Source organism: Denticeps clupeoides, chromosome 4, assembly GCF_900700375.1.
Source record: "Denticeps clupeoides chromosome 4, fDenClu1.1, whole genome shotgun sequence".
Taxonomy (NCBI): Eukaryota; Metazoa; Chordata; class Actinopteri; order Clupeiformes; family Denticipitidae; genus Denticeps; species Denticeps clupeoides.
In genome coordinates this window covers 3,143,546-3,163,614 of record NC_041710.1, presented here as the reverse complement: position 1 = coordinate 3,163,614, position 20,069 = coordinate 3,143,546, and the positions used below count along the sequence as shown (strand labels likewise).

At 47.6% G+C, this 20,069-nt stretch overlaps 1 protein-coding gene across 1 annotated transcript; it reads left to right on the top strand.

Annotated features, from left to right (window-relative positions):
* Window positions 1–1,254: 1,254 nt before the first annotated feature.
* Window positions 1,255–18,706, top strand: nrd1a (nardilysin a (N-arginine dibasic convertase)). The gene is made up of 31 exons (XM_028976185.1): window positions 1,255–1,315; window positions 1,744–1,963; window positions 2,299–2,563; window positions 3,203–3,284; window positions 3,468–3,621; window positions 3,729–3,802; window positions 3,890–3,985; window positions 4,070–4,192; window positions 5,563–5,620; window positions 5,691–5,764; window positions 5,855–5,924; window positions 7,866–7,943; window positions 8,181–8,301; window positions 9,925–9,983; window positions 10,068–10,122; window positions 10,394–10,498; window positions 10,576–10,699; window positions 10,790–10,876; window positions 11,070–11,189; window positions 11,705–11,756; window positions 12,989–13,139; window positions 13,328–13,455; window positions 13,547–13,709; window positions 13,795–13,826; window positions 14,044–14,182; window positions 14,307–14,354; window positions 15,429–15,481; window positions 15,552–15,635; window positions 15,954–16,161; window positions 16,992–17,081; window positions 18,136–18,706. Exons 2-31 carry the CDS (start codon window positions 1,806–1,808, stop codon window positions 18,355–18,357), a joined length of 3,273 nt encoding a protein of 1,090 aa, XP_028832018.1. The 5' UTR covers window positions 1,255–1,315; window positions 1,744–1,805; the 3' UTR covers window positions 18,358–18,706.
* Window positions 18,707–20,069: the final 1,363 nt, after the last annotated feature.

Sequence of the window (20,069 nt, the reverse complement as noted above, 5' to 3'; positions counted from 1 at the left end):
TTTAAGGACATGCTGCCGTGCTCAAGCTGTGTGTAGCGCCTACGTGCCTGTGCACCCGCTGAGAAGAACATTATGGAGTCCCGGGGACGCCGAGACCTCTCAGGTTCTCTCGACCTTCTCAGAAGGCGAGAGTTAAAAGTTGTAGATGCCGAGCACTAACCTTTATGCTTGCGGTTTACATTTAAATTTTGATATTTGCATGTAATTATGCGCCAGGGCAAAGTGAACTTGGGCGAAGTGCCGCAAACCGAGCAGGTCCCCTGTGCCGCAGAAGCCACCAGGCTCAGGAGCACAATGGCTTGTCTGTCACCTTGTGGCTTTTGAAAGAAGTGCACGCCACCGCGCACGTGTCCCTCCTGCTTGTCATGCATCTGCTTAACATTTGCACATTTCTGAGAGAATGTCCTCTGCTGAGAGAACACACTGGGCAATGCCTTTGAGAAACTACAACATGGCCTCAAAATATTCTTTTAATGTAAACATAATTTGTGCATAATTAGAATATTAGCATCAGCATTCAACAGTAAGATTCATGAGGTGGGCTGATCTTTTGTTCTAGACTGAATGATTCTGCTGCCAGTTAACAGTGGTAGTGAATCTGCTTCTAGCCATTTGATTCACTGATTCAAAACTAGATTTCCATGTCAGATTAATGATTTCGTGATTGTGTCGCTGGGGTGCTGGATTATAGAGAACTAGAGTAGAAAATGTGAAATTTGCATATATTTTTATACATACAACTCGATTAAAAATCTGCAACACTTAGGCCCAAGATCTTAATGAATGCAGAGAGGAATGCATTAATGCAAAAATGTTAAAATTCAGCACAGTCGTTGTGTCGTTGTGTCGTTAACCTGTTCAGATATGCATTGTGGGAAAAGTAGTCCTGATTTAAGATGTAAAAATTAAGCATGAAATACTGGTTCGAATACATTAACTACTTCTTACAATCTAACAGTGCATAAAAATGCAAAAGAAAAAAAAACACAAAAAGAACTTATAAAACCGGGAATATAAAAGGTGTAGATAACCTTTGTGCATATTTGCATGGAAAATGTACGATGTCTCTAATCCTAGCGAGGTACCGTCCCAACACACTGCACAGGACACGTTTCGTTGTGCGCACAACGACAATCGCGTCCCTCTCGCCGTATTAGCGAGGCTGGACGCGACGGAACTCGTTCACGCCAATCAGCGAGCTCGGCATTCCACCCCTGCGCACCGACGACCAACCAGAGCGCTCCTTGTTGCCGAGGCCCGGCCTACCAGCCGGCTCAGGGAAGTCAGGCGCAGCCGACGGCCAGAAGTGAGCTGGGTATGACACTTCCGTCGGGGCGATGGAACTTTTTTCACTTTCAGAAGCGCAATTATTTCCTAAACCGCATGTTTTCGTGTCACTGCACGGCCTTAATTACGTTTATTTGTGTCGGGCCGCCCGGTGCTGCAGTTAGCAGCTGTCGTTGGCGGAAACTGGGTTGGTTGGAGCCAAAATGGCCGCTCGGCGGTCGCTCGAAAACGATTTGTTTGCTGCCGGTTAAACGAGACATTATGTGTACAGAATGAGGGGGCTCGGTTTCTGCTGGCTGGACGAGATTGTGTTGCCCCCTCCCCGGCCAGGATTTATTTACGGGCTCATTGTTTTCGCCACAAAGGCGGCGGTTGAATAGCTTCCCAGGCAGATTGAATAGACGGCCGGACCTGCTCATTCTAGCGTGTGCGGTCTTTTCTCTCCCCTTCTCCCAGTGACCGGGACCGCCCTGTTGAAGGTGACCCGCTCCGTATTCCGGCCCGGTCGCACGGTGGGAATGCCCCTGAGCAACAAGTCCAAGTGCGCGGCCGGCGAGCACGCCGAGCCGAGGCCGCATGGGGAGCCGCCCGGGGACGGGGGCGGCGAGGACCGCGCCGGGGACCGCGCCGGGGACGCTCGGATCGCCAAGTCCCCGAGCGACCCCAAGCAGTACAGGTGAGCTCGCCCGACCGGGCTGGAATTCGAGCTCAAGTGTTGCAGCTGCGGCTCGAGTTTCCGTCGCTGGTAACGAGATCTCGGCAGACGCTTCTGCAACTACTTGACTTTGTTGTATCAGTGTTTTGGATGAAAATCTACATTTACAGCCACTTAGTAGTTACAGAGACCGTCCCCCTCCCCCTGGAGACACTCAGGGTTAAGTGTCTTGCTCAGGGACAGGATGGCAGTAAGTGGGAGTTGAACCTGGGTCTTCTGGTTCAAATTTTAGGAGGAACGCTTACTTAACCAAACACTTTCAAACATTCTCTTTATTTTTTCTTCTGTGCACACAGGTACATTGAGCTGAGTAATGGCCTGAAGGCTCTTCTGATATCGGACTTCAGCGGCAGCCCTGCCCTCGAGGACGACGAGGAGGAGGAGGAAGAAGAAGAAGAAGAGGGGAGTGGAGATGAAGAGGAGGAGGAGGAGGAGGAGGGCGACTCAGGGGAGGGCACCGACGAAGAAACTGAGGAGGGAGAGGAAGAGCAGGACAGTGATTTTGAAGAGTTGGACGAAGACCACGATGCAAGGAAGAAAAAAGCGTGCTCAGAGAAGCAGGTAATGTAGGCCGTATGTCCACAAACTAATGTTCAAGAGTCACGACATCAGCCGCATATTTAATTAGGCCTTATGATAGTCGATCTCGTCAATAAAACATCCACAGCTTCTCCAACACGATGATCTGTGAAGGTGATGAGCTCAACCGAATTTCAGCCAACCACCTTTCATCCGTATTATTTAATATTTTCCGTCTGGTTGGCTTTAATGAATGGCTAGTGTAGACAGATGACCGCAGTTCACCGGAACTTGACTGATACTCTGTTCTCCTTTGTTGTCCCTGGCTGGTGGGACAACTTGTCTGGCTCCATTCGACTAGCCGAGACCACCACCACCTTTAAGAAGCAGCTGAAAACACACTTGTTCAAAAAGTATTTCAGACGAATCTAACACTTTTACACACACACACACACACACACACACAAAAATTCATCCAGCACTTAACAATTTCCGAGCATGTTCTATTCTTGACAAGTTGGACCTTATCAGGGCTCTTAGTTTGTAAACTCAAGATCTATAGAAACCGAACGAGAATTGCTGGTTTCGTCCTCTTGTAAGTCGCTTTGGGTAAAAGTGTCTGCCAAGTAAAGTAAAGTAAAGTTTTTTTTTTTTGTTCTTTTTTCTCTTCTCCTCCTTCAGTCCGCAGCTGCTCTCTGCGTCGGCGTGGGCAGCTTCAGCGACCCCGGCGACTTGCCTGGCCTGGCCCATTTTCTCGAACACAGTACGTTTCTTGCCAGGGTTCCTCCTTTTAGCGCTTTCTCGTCAAATCTGAAACGGCTCTCACTGCTCCTCCCTCCCTCCCTCCCTCCCTCCCTCCCTCCCTTCAGTGGCCATGAGACCTGATACCATCGTTCCAGGACCATCGTTAATAACTTTATATCATTATTATTTTTTAAATATACAGTGGTGTTTATGGGCAGCGAGAAGTATCCGTCTGAAAACGGCTTCGACGCCTTCCTGAAAAAGCACGGGGGCAGCGACAACGCCTCGACGGACTGCGAGAGGACCATTTTTCAGTTCGACGTGCAGAGGAAGCACTTCAAAGAGGCTCTGGACAGGTGACTGATCCGTCTGACGCCGGGCATGGGTCCAAACCGCCTCTAATCCCACCGCGAATCGTTTAGGCCCGGCCGGCCCGGCTCAATGCGTCTTCTCTCGTTCCCAGATGGGCGCAGTTCTTCATCTGTCCTCTGATGATCAAAGACGCCGTCGACAGGGAGGTGGAGGCGGTTGACAGCGGTAAGGAGAAGCGCTCGGAAACCCCAGGACGCCTCCTCCGTGTCTCGGAGCGCGTTTTTAATTGCGCTGTTTTCTCCTCGGATGAAGAGTACCAGCTGGCTAAGCCGTCCGACTCCCACCGTAAAGAGATGCTGTTCGGGAGCCTGGCGAGACTCGACCATCCCATGGGCAAGTTCTGCTGGGGTGAGAACGTGCACGGAGATTCGGGAGCGGAAGCGTTGCATCTGCTGCAACTTTTGTCACGAACGATTTTGTTTTCCTCGGTAGGGAATGCAGAGACACTGAAGCACGAACCCAAGAGAAACGCCATCAACGTTTACGCCCGCTTGCGCGAGTTCTGGAGGACCCATTACTCCGCACACTACATGACCTTGGCGGTCCAGTCCAAAGGCAAGTTCGCTGAGGTTTTTCCTGGATTCATAATGGACCTCACACTTTTCTGCTCTCGCTAGGTCCTTTTTTTTTTTTTTTTTTAGGATTAGGATTATCATTTTGCTGTTTGTATGAGCTGTGAGGCCGCCTGCATGTCTCATGAAGTTGCCCAGAAAATGTCCCAACATCACAAAAAGTATATTTGTCCCTGTCCTGTAGGTTTCATGTGGGACCAAATTTGTCATATTTTTGTGGTTGTATATTTACATTTATTGCATTTACCAGACGCCCTTATCCTGACCGACTTACAATCAGTAGTTACAGGGACAGTCCCCCCCTGGAGACACTCAGGGTTAAGTGTCTTGCTCAGGGACACGATGGTAGTAAGTGGGATTTGAACCTGGGTCTTCTGGTTCATAGGAGAGTGTGTTACCCACTAGGCCACTACCACCATATTCATAATTACTAGGGATTTAATGATGCCCGAGTTCGACATGATTCCCGAAGTAAATGCAAAAAACGAATCCAGTAGACATAAATCCACTAGATGTTGCATGTGTAGCCGGGATGATGTGGTGTCTTCGGTGAAAGGAGGACACGTCCAGCAGGTGAAACGCAGAACTCGTGAGTGTGTACGTTTAGCATACAATGAGGCAGCATTGCCTGTGCTGCTAATTGGGACAGGCTTTTAATTAGGGCTGGGCGATTATGGCATAAAATTCATTGCGCGACACAAATGAAACCATAGACAGTATACATTGCGGTATATAATTCGACAAGTAACTTTTTAAAGTGTCCAAGGCACTGGAGCAGGTAGTTGTACAATAAACCAGATATGTCAACATGTAGCATAATATGTGGCCGGTTCTACTGAAAGTGGACTTTCTGTCACACCCATAAGACCAGTTAAATACCGGGTATTTGTATGATGGGAAGGATTTAAATAAAAACGATTGTCAGAAAATACTTACATAACACTATGCTTGTTCATATTTTATCATGTGGTCCCTCCAGGATTCCAAGATTTTATTTTGTGGTTTTTATAATCATAATGACTTTTTTTTGCGCAAGGCACCAGAGGAACTAGGACAGTCCCTGGTCATTTCCATGCACTCGCCCTATCGGTTCCACGCCTGCGTGCATTTGAGTACGGCCTAAACCTAACCGTTGTGCATGAAACTCAATTTTTTAAGGATTACTAGTCATTTTTAATGATATTTTACTAATGGTTCATGCTGCAAGTGGGCATGGTTTTGCGCAGGTCATGCGTCATTCTTCTGTGGTGGGCCGGTATAATCTAAATCTCTCCCGGTCGCCAAATTTACATAAATAATACATAACAATAATTTGCCTTTTTCAATAATATTATTTTGTTCTCGTCTGTACAGAGAGTCTGGACAATTTAGAAGAATGGGTGAGAGAGATCTTCAGCAAGATCCCAAACAAGTAGGTATTACCGCACACAACCGTCCCCGCCGTCTTCTGCTCTTCACACCGGCACTTTTTAAACCGTCAGTGGGCTGCCGAAACCCGACTTCTCCGACCTGCTGGATCCCTTCGACACGCCAGCTTTTAACAAGCTGTACAGAGGTAATATTTTGGTGTAAGAATCCTGCTTAATGATGACGTTTTGCTCGACACCTCATCTCCGGGTAATTTGTGTGTGTGTGTGTGTTTTAGTGGTGCCTGTTAGAAAGGTTCACGCTCTCACCATCACCTGGGCGCTGCCCCCGCAGGAGAAGCACTACAGGTGAGTGCGTGAGAAGCATCAGTACGCAGCTACGCAACACGAAACCGGGCTGGCATGAGCTGGTGCGGGTGGCGGGTGGTGGGCCGACTTGGGTCTAAATCCAGGACGTTGGCACTCAGTCGGGGGGCTCGCGAAACCAAACATTTCCCGTCGCTGGCTGTAACTAATGATCTCAGTAACTGTGCCAACCACGCTGTGATAAGACGAGCGTGCAGGAGCACGCGGGGAGAAATAATGATGTGTGTGCTGTGAGTCCGGCCTGTATAATATCATAAAGGATCTTTTTTTCTTTTTCTTTTTTTAGGTTTAAAGAACATGCAATATAGCACTACAAAAAAACACGTGCAGCCTGACTGTTACACAAAATTAAATCTTTTTTAGGTTTAAAGAACATGCAATATAGCACTACAAAAAAACACGTGTAGCCTGACTGTTACACAAAATTAAATCTTTTTTTCTTTTTTTAGGTTTAAAGAACATGCAATATAGCACTACAAAAAAACACGTGCAGCCTGACTGTTATACAAAATTAAATCTTTTTTCTTTTTTTAGGTTTAAAGAACATGCAATATAGCACTACAAAAAAACACGTGCAGCCTGACTGTTACACAAAATTAAATCTTTTTTTCTTTTTTAGGTTTAAAGAACATGCAATATAGCACTACAAAAAACACGTGTAGCCTGACTGTTATACAAAATTAAATCTTTTTTTCTTTTTTTAGGTTTAAAGAACATGCAATATAGCACTACAAAAAACACGTGTAGCCTGACTGTTACACAAAATTAAATCTTTTTTAGGTTTAAAGAACATGCAATATAGCACTACAAAAAACACGTGTAGCCTGACTGTTACACAAAATTAAATCTTTTTTAGGTTTAAAGAACATGCAATATAGCACTACAAAAAAACACGTGTAGCCTGACTGTTATACAAAATTAAATCTTTTTTTCTTTTTTAGGTTTAAAGAACATGCAATATAGCACTACAAACAAAAAAACACGTGTAGCCTGACTGTTATACAAAATTAAATCTTTTTTTCTTTTTTTAGGTTTAAAGAACATGCAATATAGCACTACAAAAAAACACGTGCAGCCTGACTGTTACACAAAATTAAATCTTTTTTAGGTTTAAAGAACATGCAATATAGCACTACAAAAAACACGTGCAGCCTGACTGTTACACAAAATTAAATCTTTTTTTTCTTTTTTAGGTTTAAAGAACATGCAATATAGCACTACAAAAAACACGTGTAGCCTGACTGTTACACAAAATTAAATCTTTTTTAGGTTTAAAGAACATGCAATATAGCACTACAAAAAACACGTGCAGCCTGACTGTTACACAAAATTAAATCTTTTTTTTCTTTTTTTAGGTTTAAAGAACATGCAATATAGCACTACAAACAAAAAAACATGTGCAGCCTGACTGTTACACAAAATTAAATATTTTTTTTCTTTTTTAGGTATAAAGAACATGCAAAATAGCACTACAAAAAACACGTGCAGCCTGACTGTTACACAAAATTAAATTTTTTTTTTTCTTTTTTAGGTTTAAAGAACATGCAATATAGCACTACAAACAAAAAAACACGTGCAGCCTGACTGTTACACAAAATTAAATCATTTTTTTTTCGTCTTATAAAGTCATGTTGCTTTTTTTTTTTTCTTTCTAGTTTTTAGACTTTTTGAAACTATTAAAATATTTAAATTTTTGCTAAAAAATGCAGTTTTGATCAAAGCGAAACAAATGATATTTGATGTACAACATTTTAATTCCCAGCTCCAACCATACCATGAACTTACTAATTGTTGTAAAATGGAATGGTTGAGCAGGAGTGCATTGTTACCCCCCTGCTGTTTAAATATTGCGCTTATCTGGACCGTAAAACGTGACTCCCAGTTGTTAAACATCAGCACTGACCTCTCCTTTCCTGGTTTTAGGGTGAAGCCGCTTCATTACATCTCCTGGCTAATTGGCCATGAAGGAACTGGCAGCATCCTCTCCCTGCTGAGGAGGAAGTGAGTGTGGTGACGTGCCCTTAAAAAAAAACACCCCAGTCAGCCGTAGCGCAATGACCGCCTAATATTGAGTAGGTCTGGCGAATTTACACCGTTTATGAACGGCGTTCTAAAACTGTAAAGTAGGACAGTCATTTTTCTGCAGTTACGATGACCAAATGTGTTGCAATGTTTCTGGAGCATGTGATGGTGCATACCGGCGACAAACCCCCCCCCCCCCCCCCCCCCCTCCTCCAGATGCTGGGCTCTGGCTCTCTTTGGTGGCAACAGTGAAACGGGCTTTGACCAGAACACCACCTACTCCATTTTTAGCATCTCCATCACCCTGACGGATGAGGGCTTCCAGAACTTCTACCAGGTGAGCAAACCGTTTTATCGGAGCAAACGCTGTGAGACGAGCACCAGTCAGAGGACTGTATCCCATGGTGATGTTGTACAGGTCACGCGTAACCTCATTACAGTAATGCACTGCCCACCCTGCGCTCTCCTAGAGGCCATGCGTATGCGTCTAATGGGATTTACCGGGACTCTGGTCCAGGCAGGCGAGAGCAGGTTAGTGCCGCCCAGAAAAACCTTGAACGAGAGGCCGTGTTCAGACTCATCTCTGAAACGGGGATTGGGGGTTCGCTCTCACCCTCGCTTCGTTTTAAGTAGGTCTACACAATCAGTGATCGTGATGGAATTCAGGCCGATCACAATAGTCAGCTTTGGGCATGTTTGCTCGATCACACGTGGCAGATATTCGTGCAAAAACTGCCAGTCCAAGTCGACCTTTTCCCTGCACGCTCTCCCATGTGATCGTAAAAGAGGACATGTCAACCGATCATTTTTTCTTGTTGGACTGGGCTTAATCAAATAATAAATGACTTTTTTTTTTTTTTTAATATATATATATATATATATTGTCATTTTCTGCCATAGTTATTGATACACAGATCGACAATCAGAATAAGGGTGTACTCACACTAGGCGGTTTGAACCGTGCCCGAGTGCGTTTGACCACCAAAGCGCGGTTCGTTTGACCTAGTGCGAGTGCTCCGAGCCGTGCCCGGGCGCGGTTCGTTTAGCCGGCCCTGGCCCGGTTGGAAGAGGTGCGCCCGGGCGCGGTTCGCACGTAGTGTGAGCGCTAACCGCGCTGAAGCATGGAACAGAATGCGTGATGTCACGTTTTTGCGACGTTCCAAAACCAACATGGCGGGGAAAGGGTCGCTTTGGTCTACTGCAGAGGTGCAATGTTTGTCGGAAATTTGGGCAGATGAGAGCATAACAACAACAGCTGGACAAATCGCATATAAACTCTGAAATGTGTCGCAAAATACGGGATTATTCCAAAGAACCACCGAGCAGTGCCGAGACAAGGTTAAAAACTGCGGGCACAGTATTTAAAGGTGCGGGACGCACTCCGTAAATCTGGCAGCTCTGCAGATGAAAAAGATCATCGGCATCAAACCATCTAGCCAACCGAATGCGATCAGCGAGAGCGCCGCTCTTCCTGTTTATCCTGAAACCCCGCCCACCCATAATGAAGTAATGCTCCGGCAGGCCAGAGGGGGAGTGGGGAGGGAGGGACAATCGTACTCGGGCCCGGTTCACGGCAACCGTGCCTAGACCGTGAGTACACCCTAACGCATCGGGCCGTATGGAACAATATTTCGTGGCCCGTCCGTTTTTGGCACTTGTTTTTACCGGACTCCTGGGCCTGCTCCGGTCATTTTGTATAAGGGTGTACTCACACTAGGCGGTTTACCTTCCAATTAAAAAAAAAAAGGGGTGGTAGTAGCCTAGCGGGTAACACACTCGCCTATGAACCAGAAGACCCAGGTTCAAATCCCACTTACCAACATTGTGTACCGGAGCAAGACACTTTACCCTAAGTTGCTCCAGGGGGGACTGTCCCTGTAATACTGATTGTAAGTCGCTCTGGATAAGGGCGTCTGGTAAATGCTGTAAATGTAAATGTAACGACCTGCCGGTTTTTCAGGTGACCCACCTGGTGTTCCAGTACATGAAGATGCTCCAGACGCTCGGGCCGCAGCAGAGGTAGGCGGCAGGTCATGGCTTCAGAAACGGGAGCTGCGCGGATTACTGCTCCCAAATGTGAAATTGTGTCCGTTCACTTTCCAGAATATACGAAGAGATTCAGAAGATCGAGGCAAACGAATTCCACTATCAGGAGCAGGTGAGTGGCTGCACTGACTTGGGTGGTAGTGGCCTGGTGGGTAACACACTCGCCTATGAACCAGAAGACCCAGGTTCAAACCCCACTTACTACCATCGTGTCCCTGAGCAAGACACTTAACCCTGAGTGTCTCCAGGGGAAGACTGTCCCTGTAACTACTGGTTGTAAGTTGCTCTGGATAAGGACGTCTGGTAAATGTAAAAATCTAATGACTTCAGTTCAAGATATGATACCTTCCAATTAAAAAAAAAAAGGTTTGATTCCTTTGCAGACAGACCCCATAGAGTATGTAGAGGACATCTGCGAGAACATGCAGCTGTTCCCCAAAGAAGACTTCCTTACAGGAGACCAGCTCATGTTTGAATACAACCCCCAGGTACAGCCTCGCCGCTCAACGGCATCAGCCCGGCATCAGCCTCGTTTCATGTATGAAAATGTGTCCCCCGGTGTCAGGTAATCTCTTCTGCCCTGGCCCTGCTGACGCCTGATAGGGCCAACCTCCTGCTGCTGTCCCCCGAGCACAAGGGCATCTGTCCAATGAGGGAAAAGTGGTTTGGCACAGAGTACAGTATTGAAGGTAAGTGGCTCGGGAATATAGACGTTTGAAATGTGTGTGTGTGTCTCTCAACCTGTGTCTTTATTGGTGTCTCCTGTCCCCCCCGTGCAGACATTCAGCAGGAGTGGAGGGAACGTTGGACTGGAGATTTTGAGCTGAACCCAGATCTGCATCTTCCTGCTGAGAACAAGTTTATTGGTGCGTGTGTAGCATCGTTCATTCACCCCACTCGGGCAAAGCCAGTGGTTACAGCATTAGTTGTTGTTGTTGGGTTGTTTTTTTGGTAATGGCATGTACGGTAAAAGAGAAGATGTGGAGGGGCGCATGGACTCCACATGCTGATTTATCCTTCGGTCTTGGTTGAGTTCGTGTGCTTGTGCTCCTTCCGCAGCGACGGATTTCGGCCTCAAAACATCAGACTGTCCCGACACAGAGTACCCGGTTCGAGTCGCCAACAGCGAGAGAGGATGTCTCTGGTACAAGAAGGACAACAAGTTTAAGATACCAAAGGGTGAGTCTACAACTGGTTCAGAATTAAATAGCTTAAATGCACGTTTTTGTTTATTTATTTATTTATTTTGTATGTTACCTGTCAAGGATCAGACCAAGTCTTAAATCTTCTTTAGGGCTGGATATTAAATGAATTTTTACAACAATAAAACATTTCACAGACATTCTACATTATGTGACAATGTGACTGATGAGCCGCATACGGACACAATCGTTCTCCTTCCTGCCTCTATAAGCCACTTGTTACAATAGACACCCAGTCATGTGGGGTGGTACCAGCTACTCACCTCTGAACCAGAAGTCCCAGGTTCGAACCCCACTTACTACCATCGTGTCCCAGAGCAAGACACTTAACCCTGAGTGTCGCCGGGGGGGGGACGACTGTCCCTGTAACTACTGACCCTCTGGAAACAGGCGTCTGATAAATGTCAGAAATGTAAAAAGAAATGTCAGTGTTGAAGAAGCGGACCACCACGCATTTAACAGCTTTTTATTCCCCCTGTCTGTCCCGTCCAGCGTACATCAGGCTTCACCTCATCTCCCCAGTCATCCAGAAGTCTGCTAAAAAGTAAGCCAGCTTACTGCTCTGTGTGCATTTTCCAGTAGGATTGTCTCGTAACGTCATCTTCACCCAGAGCTGACAGCATGCAGGCGCCACGCCGGACCTTCGGTTTAAGGCCGCGGCCGTTAGAAAATTAACAAAATAAAAATCAAATTCGCCCACTGATCTGACTCTAGCAAAAGGCCTACTAGCCAGTAAGCCAATCAGAAATGGGGCGTGGGCCTGTAGTCTTGGCCAAACAGATTGATACCGATCGATGGTGGAAAGGCACAACGTAAATGCTGCTATGTGACTATAACCGTAACGAAATTTATGTATTTAGTTTAATATTGTGGACTAATAAAAACGAGACTAAATATGATTTTATAAAGTAAAATGTTCCTTGGTTTTTGTGGACCTAAAACTATTTCCTCTGGTTTAATCGCATTATTATAGTCGCGGCATGAATTCGATTTCATTAGATACTTGTGATGGGTGAACTGGTGGCTGGACGAAAATTACGACGTGATCTTTAAACGTGCTTTCTGTACCACGAGTCGGAAAACAGGGAACAAATCAGAGCAACAAATCTCTCGCTCTCCCTGGCCCTCGCTGTCTCGCTCTCCCTGGCCCTCGCTGTCTCGCTCTCTCTGGCCCTCGCTCTCTCTGGCCCTCGCTCTCTCTGGCCCTCGCTCTCTCTGGCCCTCGCTCTCTCTGGCCCTCGCTCTCTCTGGCCCTCGCTCTCTCTGGCCCTCGCTCTCTCTGGCCCTCGCTGTCTCTGGCCCTCGCTGTCTCTGGCCCTCGCTGTCTCTGGCCCTCGCTGTCTCTGGCCCTCGCTGTCTCTGGCCCTCGCTGTCTCTGGCCCTCGCTGTCTCTGGCCCTCGCTGTCTCTGGCCCTCGCTGTCTCTGGCCCTCGCTCTCTCTGGCCCTCGCTGTCTCTGGCCCTCGCTGTCTCGCTCTCTCTGGCCCTCGCTGTCTCGCTCTCTCTGGCCCTCGCTGTCTCGCTCTCTCTGGCCCTCGCTGGCCCTCGCTGTCTCGCTCTCTCTGCCCTCTGCTCTCCCTGAACTCGCTCTACCCCTCTCTCTCCCTGAACTCGCTCTACCCCTCTCTCTCTCTGAACTCGCTCACACCCCTCTTTCTCGCTCTCTCTGAACTCGCTCACACCCCTCTTTCTCGCTCTCTCTGAACTCGCTCACACCCCTCTTTCTCTCTCTCTCTCTCTCTCTCTCTCTCTCTCTCTCTCTCTGCCCCTCTCCCAGCCTGGTGCTCTTTGACATGTTCGTGAACATCCTGACGCACAACTTGGCTGAGCCGGCGTACGAGGCAGACGTGGCCCAGCTGGAGTACAAGCTGGTAGCCGCGGAGCACGGCCTTGTCATCAAGGTCAAGGGCTTCAACCACAAGCTGCCTGTGAGATACCAGCGAACACAAACGTACACAGATCCAGTACAACACACACACACACACAGCGACACAGCAGCAATGCTGACATCTGTGTAAAATAGAACGCGCTGCAATAAACTTCACATTTGTATCAAAATCCAAGCATGATTCCACCAAGCCTGGAAGGTCCACCTCTGCGTCTGCTCTCTGCGCAGTTGCTGTTCAACCTCATCGTGGACCACCTGGCTGACTTCAGCGCCACGCCGGACGTCTTTGCCATGTTTGCTGAGCAGCTGAAGAAGACGTACTTCAACGTCCTGATAAAGCCGGAGAAGCTGGGCAAGTACGTCGGTGTGCCGATTCCACCGCTGTCCCTTGCTGTGTGGGATTTTCGTTGCCTTCACGAAGTGGCTTTTTTAATTCGACTCCCTCAGGGACGTGAGACTGCTGATTCTGGAGCACGCCCGCTGGTCTGTGATGCAGAAGTACCAGGCTGTGGTCGACGGTCTCGCCATGTCCGACCTCATGGACTTTGTGGGCAGTTTTAAGTCGGAGCTGTATGCTGAAGGCCTGGTTCAGGGCAACTTCAGCGCCAGGGTTTGTCAGCGTCCAGTCAGTTTCATTTCAAATTGTGGCCAAATAAATTTCTGTATAGTTACAGATGTTTGATTTCTCTGTTTAGGAGTCTGTGGAGTTCCTTCAGTACGTCACAGAGTAAGACTCCTTACGTTCCTTTGAAGCTAATGTCATATCTGAACTAACTACCCATCAACACCTTTTTGTTGGTGTGCAATTATGACCTTTAATGATGAAAATAAACACTGTTTTAAAAGGGGAGGGCCTGTAGGCATGATTGACAGCTGCGGTCCGTACGTCACATGCCTGGACGGGACTCCTGATGCCCTTTGGTCACTTTTGTTTCCTTATGTAGAAAATTGCAGTTCCAGAAGCTGTCAGCAGAGGTCCCTGTTCTCTTCAGGGTGGTAGAGCTGCCTCAGCAGCACCACCTCTGCAAGGTCAAGTCTCTCAACAAAGGAGACGCCAACTCGGAGGTCACCGTGTACTACCAGGTACCCGGCCACTGCGGTGAACAATAAAGCCGTGTCTCCAGACCCTTAAAATGTCCAAGTGGCAGCTGGAAATCTTTGTCCCTGCCTCATGCTGTCCCCCACCCCCTTCCCTCCTCCTTTCCAGTCCGGGCCCAAGAACCTGCGGGAGCACACGCTGATGGAGCTGCTGGTGGTGAGTACGCGTCGGCGAGAGGCACTCCGCGTCCTAACGTCTCTCCGGATCTCGGAGGGGACGCGGGGAATAAGCCGAGATGATGCGGCGCAGCGAGAGAACGGCCACGGCGCTGAAACGGCGATGCGGCGCAGAACACAGTCGATTACATCATAAACCGTTGCTTGGTTCTAGTTATAAAGTAGTGCCGTTAGTGGGGTGGAATCGATGCCAAGACTCGGTGAACGCCAGAAAAGCGCCTGGTTCAGATGTCCATGTGAGGCCTTAACTCCCGTCTCACTGACAGGTTTGAAAGCATCATGTAGAACAGTGTTTCCCAAACCTGGTCCTGGAGTTGTTTGACTGCTATAGAGCATGAGAAATTTGAATTTTTTTTTTTTTTTTTTTTTTTAAATACACTACAGACTGTATTAAATTAACATAGCAGTTTCTGCAATGTAAATGTTTTGAAATAATGAAATAATTTTTCATTATTAGGTTCAGAATACCTGAACACACGGCTGTGCGATATGGCATAGAATTCATATTGTGATGTAAATTGAATCATAGACACAAAAACTCTCTCTCTCTCTCTCTCTCTCTCTCTCTCTCTCTCTTTTTATTTATATATATATATATATATATATATATATATATATATATATATATATATATATATATATATATATAAAAATATAAATAAATTTAATAAGTAAATTTAAATGTAACTGTTTTTGAAAGGGTAACGTGTCCATAGCACAGGCACATCATCATATAGCATAACCGTGTACCAAATCTGGCCAATTTTACTGAACGTGGACGTTGTCACACCCACAAGGCCAGTAAAATACCAGGTATTTGTATGATGCAAGTGATAAAACCAGCCATTTTAAGGATATTTAAGGCCATATGATTTTGGAAACTCGACTTTTTATGGACCCACAGAAACCCTGCCGTGCTCTCGAGTTGCAAGTAGGCCGTTGGCCAAATTCATATCACATACGTTTATACTGTTAATAAGAAAAGTTTGTTCCTGCACTGAACGAGCCGCCCCTTGTCACCGGAATACAACAAGCTGTGCTTGCTTCACCGCAGATGCACATGGAGGAGCCTTGCTTTGACTTCCTGAGGACCAAAGAGACTCTGGGGTGAGTTGCGGTCGCAACAAATCGTGCTTCCGCGAGCCACTTAACTGAAGCGTCGCTCTGCCCTCCCCAGATACCACGTGTACCCCACCTGCCGGAACACCTCGGGGGTCCTGGGCTTCTCGGTCACCGTGGAGACGCAGGCGACAAAGTTCAAGTGAGTGGAAACGCCGTTTGCTGTAATGACTGTAATTGATGGAAATGACTGTGATTGGGCACTCGGTTGCCGTGAGCGACGCTCCACCGCAGGAAATAAACGTCGCTAATCGGCACTGTGTTTTTTTTTTCCATTAATCTAAAGCGTTCGCTTTATTGGATCGGAGAGACTCTCTCGGCCACGTTTCTCCTCACGCCGTTCCTTTCAATTGGCCTCAGGTGCTGGCCACCTAACTGTGTGTGTGTGTGTGTGTGTGTGTGTGTGTGTGTGTGTGTGTGTGTGTCGCGGCGCTTATAAAACTCGCACTCCGCCCCTCAGCACGGAGTTCGTGGAGACGAAGATCGAGGAGTTCCTGCTTGGCTTCGGGGAGAAGATGAGCGCCCTGACGGACGAGGCCTTCAGAACCCAGGTGACCGCTCTGGTCAAGCTGAAGGAGTGCGAGGACACGCACTTGGGCGAGGAGGTGGACCGGAACTGGGCGGAGGTCGTCACCCAGCAGTACGTCTTCGACAGGCTCAACCGAGAGGTAAGCGGCAGCTCCGGCGCTCTCTCTCTCTGTCCAACCCCACGGGAATCGGCCATAAACCAACGTGAATGAACCACAATACGATTTCTAATAAAAAGCGAAGCTTAATTTACATTTACGGCATTTACCAGACGCCCTTATCCAGAGCGCCTTACAACCAGTAGTTACAGGGACAGTCCCCCCCTGGAGACACTCGGGGTTAAGTGTCTTGCTTGGGGACACGATGGTAGTAAGTGGGGTTCGAACCTGGGTCTTCTGGTTCATAGGTGAGTGTGTTACCCACTAATTTCTTTTTGTGCGAAATTCCCTCGCTTACAGCCCCGCTGAAAGCCAGAATGTAGAAGGCGGGAAGCGCGGCCGCTGTGGTGTGAGGGAAGCCGGACTGACCCCATACGTAGCGGTTTTACTCAAAGTTCCCCGCGTCCTCGGTTCACCGTCCTCGGGGCAGTGGTGGCCTAGCGGTTAAGGAAGCGGCCCTGTAATCAGAAGGTTGCCGGTTCGATTCCCGATCCGCCAAGGTGCCACCGAGGTGCCACTGAGCAAAGCACCGTCCCCACACACTGCTCCCCGGGCGCCTGTCATGGCTGCCCACTGCTCACTCAGGGTGATAGGTTAAATGCAGAGGACAAATTTCACTGTGTGCATCGTGTGCTGTGCTGCTGTGTATCACATGTGACAATCACTTCACTTTACACCGAAAAGACCCACGTCCAGCCAGATACAAATTAAATTTCTACAGATTGGTGTAGCGTAGATGGTGCGGAGCTGGGAAAGGATCCTCCAGTCTCATCGGTGGTCTTGACAGACCTTTCTTCTCCAATCTCGTGCAGATTGAGGCGCTGAAACTCATGACGAAGTCGGAACTGGTGTCCTGGTTCCTGGAGCACCGTGGCGACAGCAGCAGGAAGCTCAGTGTTCACGTACGTACGCCTTGTGCCAGCATCTACGTAAACCGCACACCCCTGTGACAGCATTTTGTTCTGTTTGTTCCTCCGCAGGATGTTTAGTGTATGGCGCAAAACATTTTTTACCATAATGCAGTTTACACCAACAACATTTATTTAGCCCAAAACCACATACAGTATGTCTCAATGGGCTTTGACAGGCCCTACAGTTGACACCCCCCACACTTAACCCTTCTGCACACAAGGAAAATCACCACAGAAAAATACCTCTAGGACAGAGAAAAAAAGAAAGGAAGAAACGTTGGGAAGGAGTGATAGAGAGAGGGACGTCCTTCCAGGGTAGAGTGAGCCTGCAAATGGTGTCAGTGCAGGGCTGGTGATGATTTGTCCATTAAGAGAAAAAGTCTTACAGTTGTAGAGGTGGAGATGTCCAAAGTGTACTATAGAGCATCTGTCCATATTTGGATGTCCTGGACAGTGCAGAGTAGGTTTTAGTCCTGTGCCATGGTGGACATCACCTGGCACATTATGATGTTACTGGTCCATTTGAAGATCCCTGAAGCTGTAGTGGTTACGGTGGTGGTGGCCGTGGTGACCCTCTGGTTCATTTTATGCCAAGTCCTCATTTACCAGTTGTCAGGAACCAGGATTTATCTGCTGGTCTCTTCACTGGAGTCTGCCGGTGGTCTGTGCGCTTGATTCCGTGTCTCGGAGGAAACAAACAAGAACGGTGGCGTTGTACGACTGATGCTGAAATATGTGGTTATAGTGGTATACTGGTGCTACAGTGGCCCGGTACCCTAACTAGGACAGCCTAACTAGGGTGAATTTTACACCGTCTGTGCTAAACAGGGGGACTGTGTGATAGTGGAGATAATAATTGACTGTGTCTGGGACTTTTACCAATTTTTATTTTTTTTTTTTTCCCCTCCCACTGACACTTCATTATTTATCGGACTGATGCTCATCAGTGTGAAAATGCTGCATCCAACACTTGATCTCATTCGTGTGAAATGAAGTCGTATGAAGTATAATGCTGCTATAAAATCAGTGACCTTCCTGCTTGCAGGTGGTTGGATTTGGACCCGAGGAGAGTGACCCTGAGGGACGCCGTGGGGCCGAGGAAGAGCCGGGCGAGGAACTGGTTTGCAGCTCGTCCTCGTACGGGGAGGTGTCCAAACTGACCTTCCTGCCGGCGTCCCCGGCGCTGGCCTCAGCCAACGTCATCACCGACATACACACTTTTACTGCCGCGCTCAAACTCTTCCCCTACCACAAAATCCTGAAGTGAGACACTGCGTCCCCCCCGCCCCGCGTCAGACGCAGGCATGCGGCCTCCATTATTTTAACCAGGTGGTGGCGCCCTCCCTCCTGCCTGCTCTGCGTCAGTCCGCGTGTCCAGTAGGTTTTTAATAAAAAGGTCTTAATCAGGCTTGCTGCTGAGGTGGCATTCAGGTCGAACCGGGAGCTTCTGTCCTTGCTCAGCCCAGCTTGCTCAGCATTTGGAAGTGTTCAGGTTTAAAAAAGCAAAAAAAAAAAAAAAGTGTGTATTTTATTGCAAGTGCGGCTGTTTGTTCTGAATGCATTCATACTGTTCCATAACACTGTGTCAAAATTAAATACAGAAGAACTGAAACGCACCAGGATTGATGCCGTTTTTTTTTTTATTTTATGAAATCTTTGTGTGTGTGTTTTTCAGCACTAGGGTGTCAACTGCACTGTCCTGCCAAAAAAAATGTTCCTGCTCCTCTATAATATCAGACAAATCCGCCCTTATCTGTCAACACAGGCCACCCAACTACTGGTTCAGTCCCTAGTAATCTCACGACTGGTTACTGTAACTCCCTTCTAGCAGGTCTACCTCAATGTACCATCCGACCTCTACAACTAATACAAAATGCAGCAGCACAACTGATCTTCAACCTTCCCAAGTTCTCCACACCACCCCTCTGCTACGTTCCCTCCACTGGGTCCCAGTAGCTGCACGCATTAGGTTCAAAATACTGATGCTGGCCTCCATCTCTGAAGGTAAAAGGAAGACACTCATCTAGACTCTTCTCTGTCTCGGTCCCTCTGTGGTGGAATGAACTTCCCCTTGAGGTCAGAACAGCTCAGTCACTGAGTTGCACTTTCAAACGGCAGCTCAAGACCTTCCTCTTAGAGAATATTTAGATGAACTTGTAACTATTGTTTCTATTGATAGAAACTAGAACAGAGTGAATAAAAAGATTGTATTCATAGTTGGGGGTCCTAGTGAACCAGAACTGATCACTTCATCAATGGTAACATGGAAGCACGTTGTAAGCATGAAGCATCGTTTGTAGCGTTTGATCTGGCAACGTTTGTTCCTTTTTTGTTTGATCCTGATCGGCATCAGTTAACACGCATTGAGCCGAAACAACTGCAGTCGTGAACCAGTCATGGACTCTTTGAAATTCCGGTGGCGACTTCTTGTTCTTGGAAGGACCGCGCAGGATACAATGCAAATTTGAACGTGAAAATAACAGGGTTTGGAAACGCTGCTTGCTCTGGTGTTCAACGCCATTCCAGAGTAGAGTCAGCCTGCAGCTGGTATCAGTGCAGGGTTGGTGAGGATTTGTCCAAGAAGAGAAAACAAGCGAAAGGGATTGTCATTGTGAAACACTGCAACACAGCACGTGGTGACACTACCAAATGTGTCCTCTGTATTTAACCATCACCCTGAGTGAGCAGTGGGCAGCCATGACAGGCGCCCCAGGGAGCAGTGTGTGGGGACGTTGCTTTGCTCAGTGGCACCTCGGTGGCTCGGGATTCGAACCGGCAACCTTCTGAATACCGGGTTGCTTCCTTAACTGCTAGGCCACCACTGCATCCACAACAAGGCTTCTGGTCCATTTGAAGATCCCTGGAGCTGTAGCCTTTTTACGCTGTTGGTGGCTGTGGTGACCCTCTGGTACATTTCATGCTGGGACCAGGAACCAGGACGTAGAACAACTCTGAGAGAACTAGATTAAACCCGGCTGA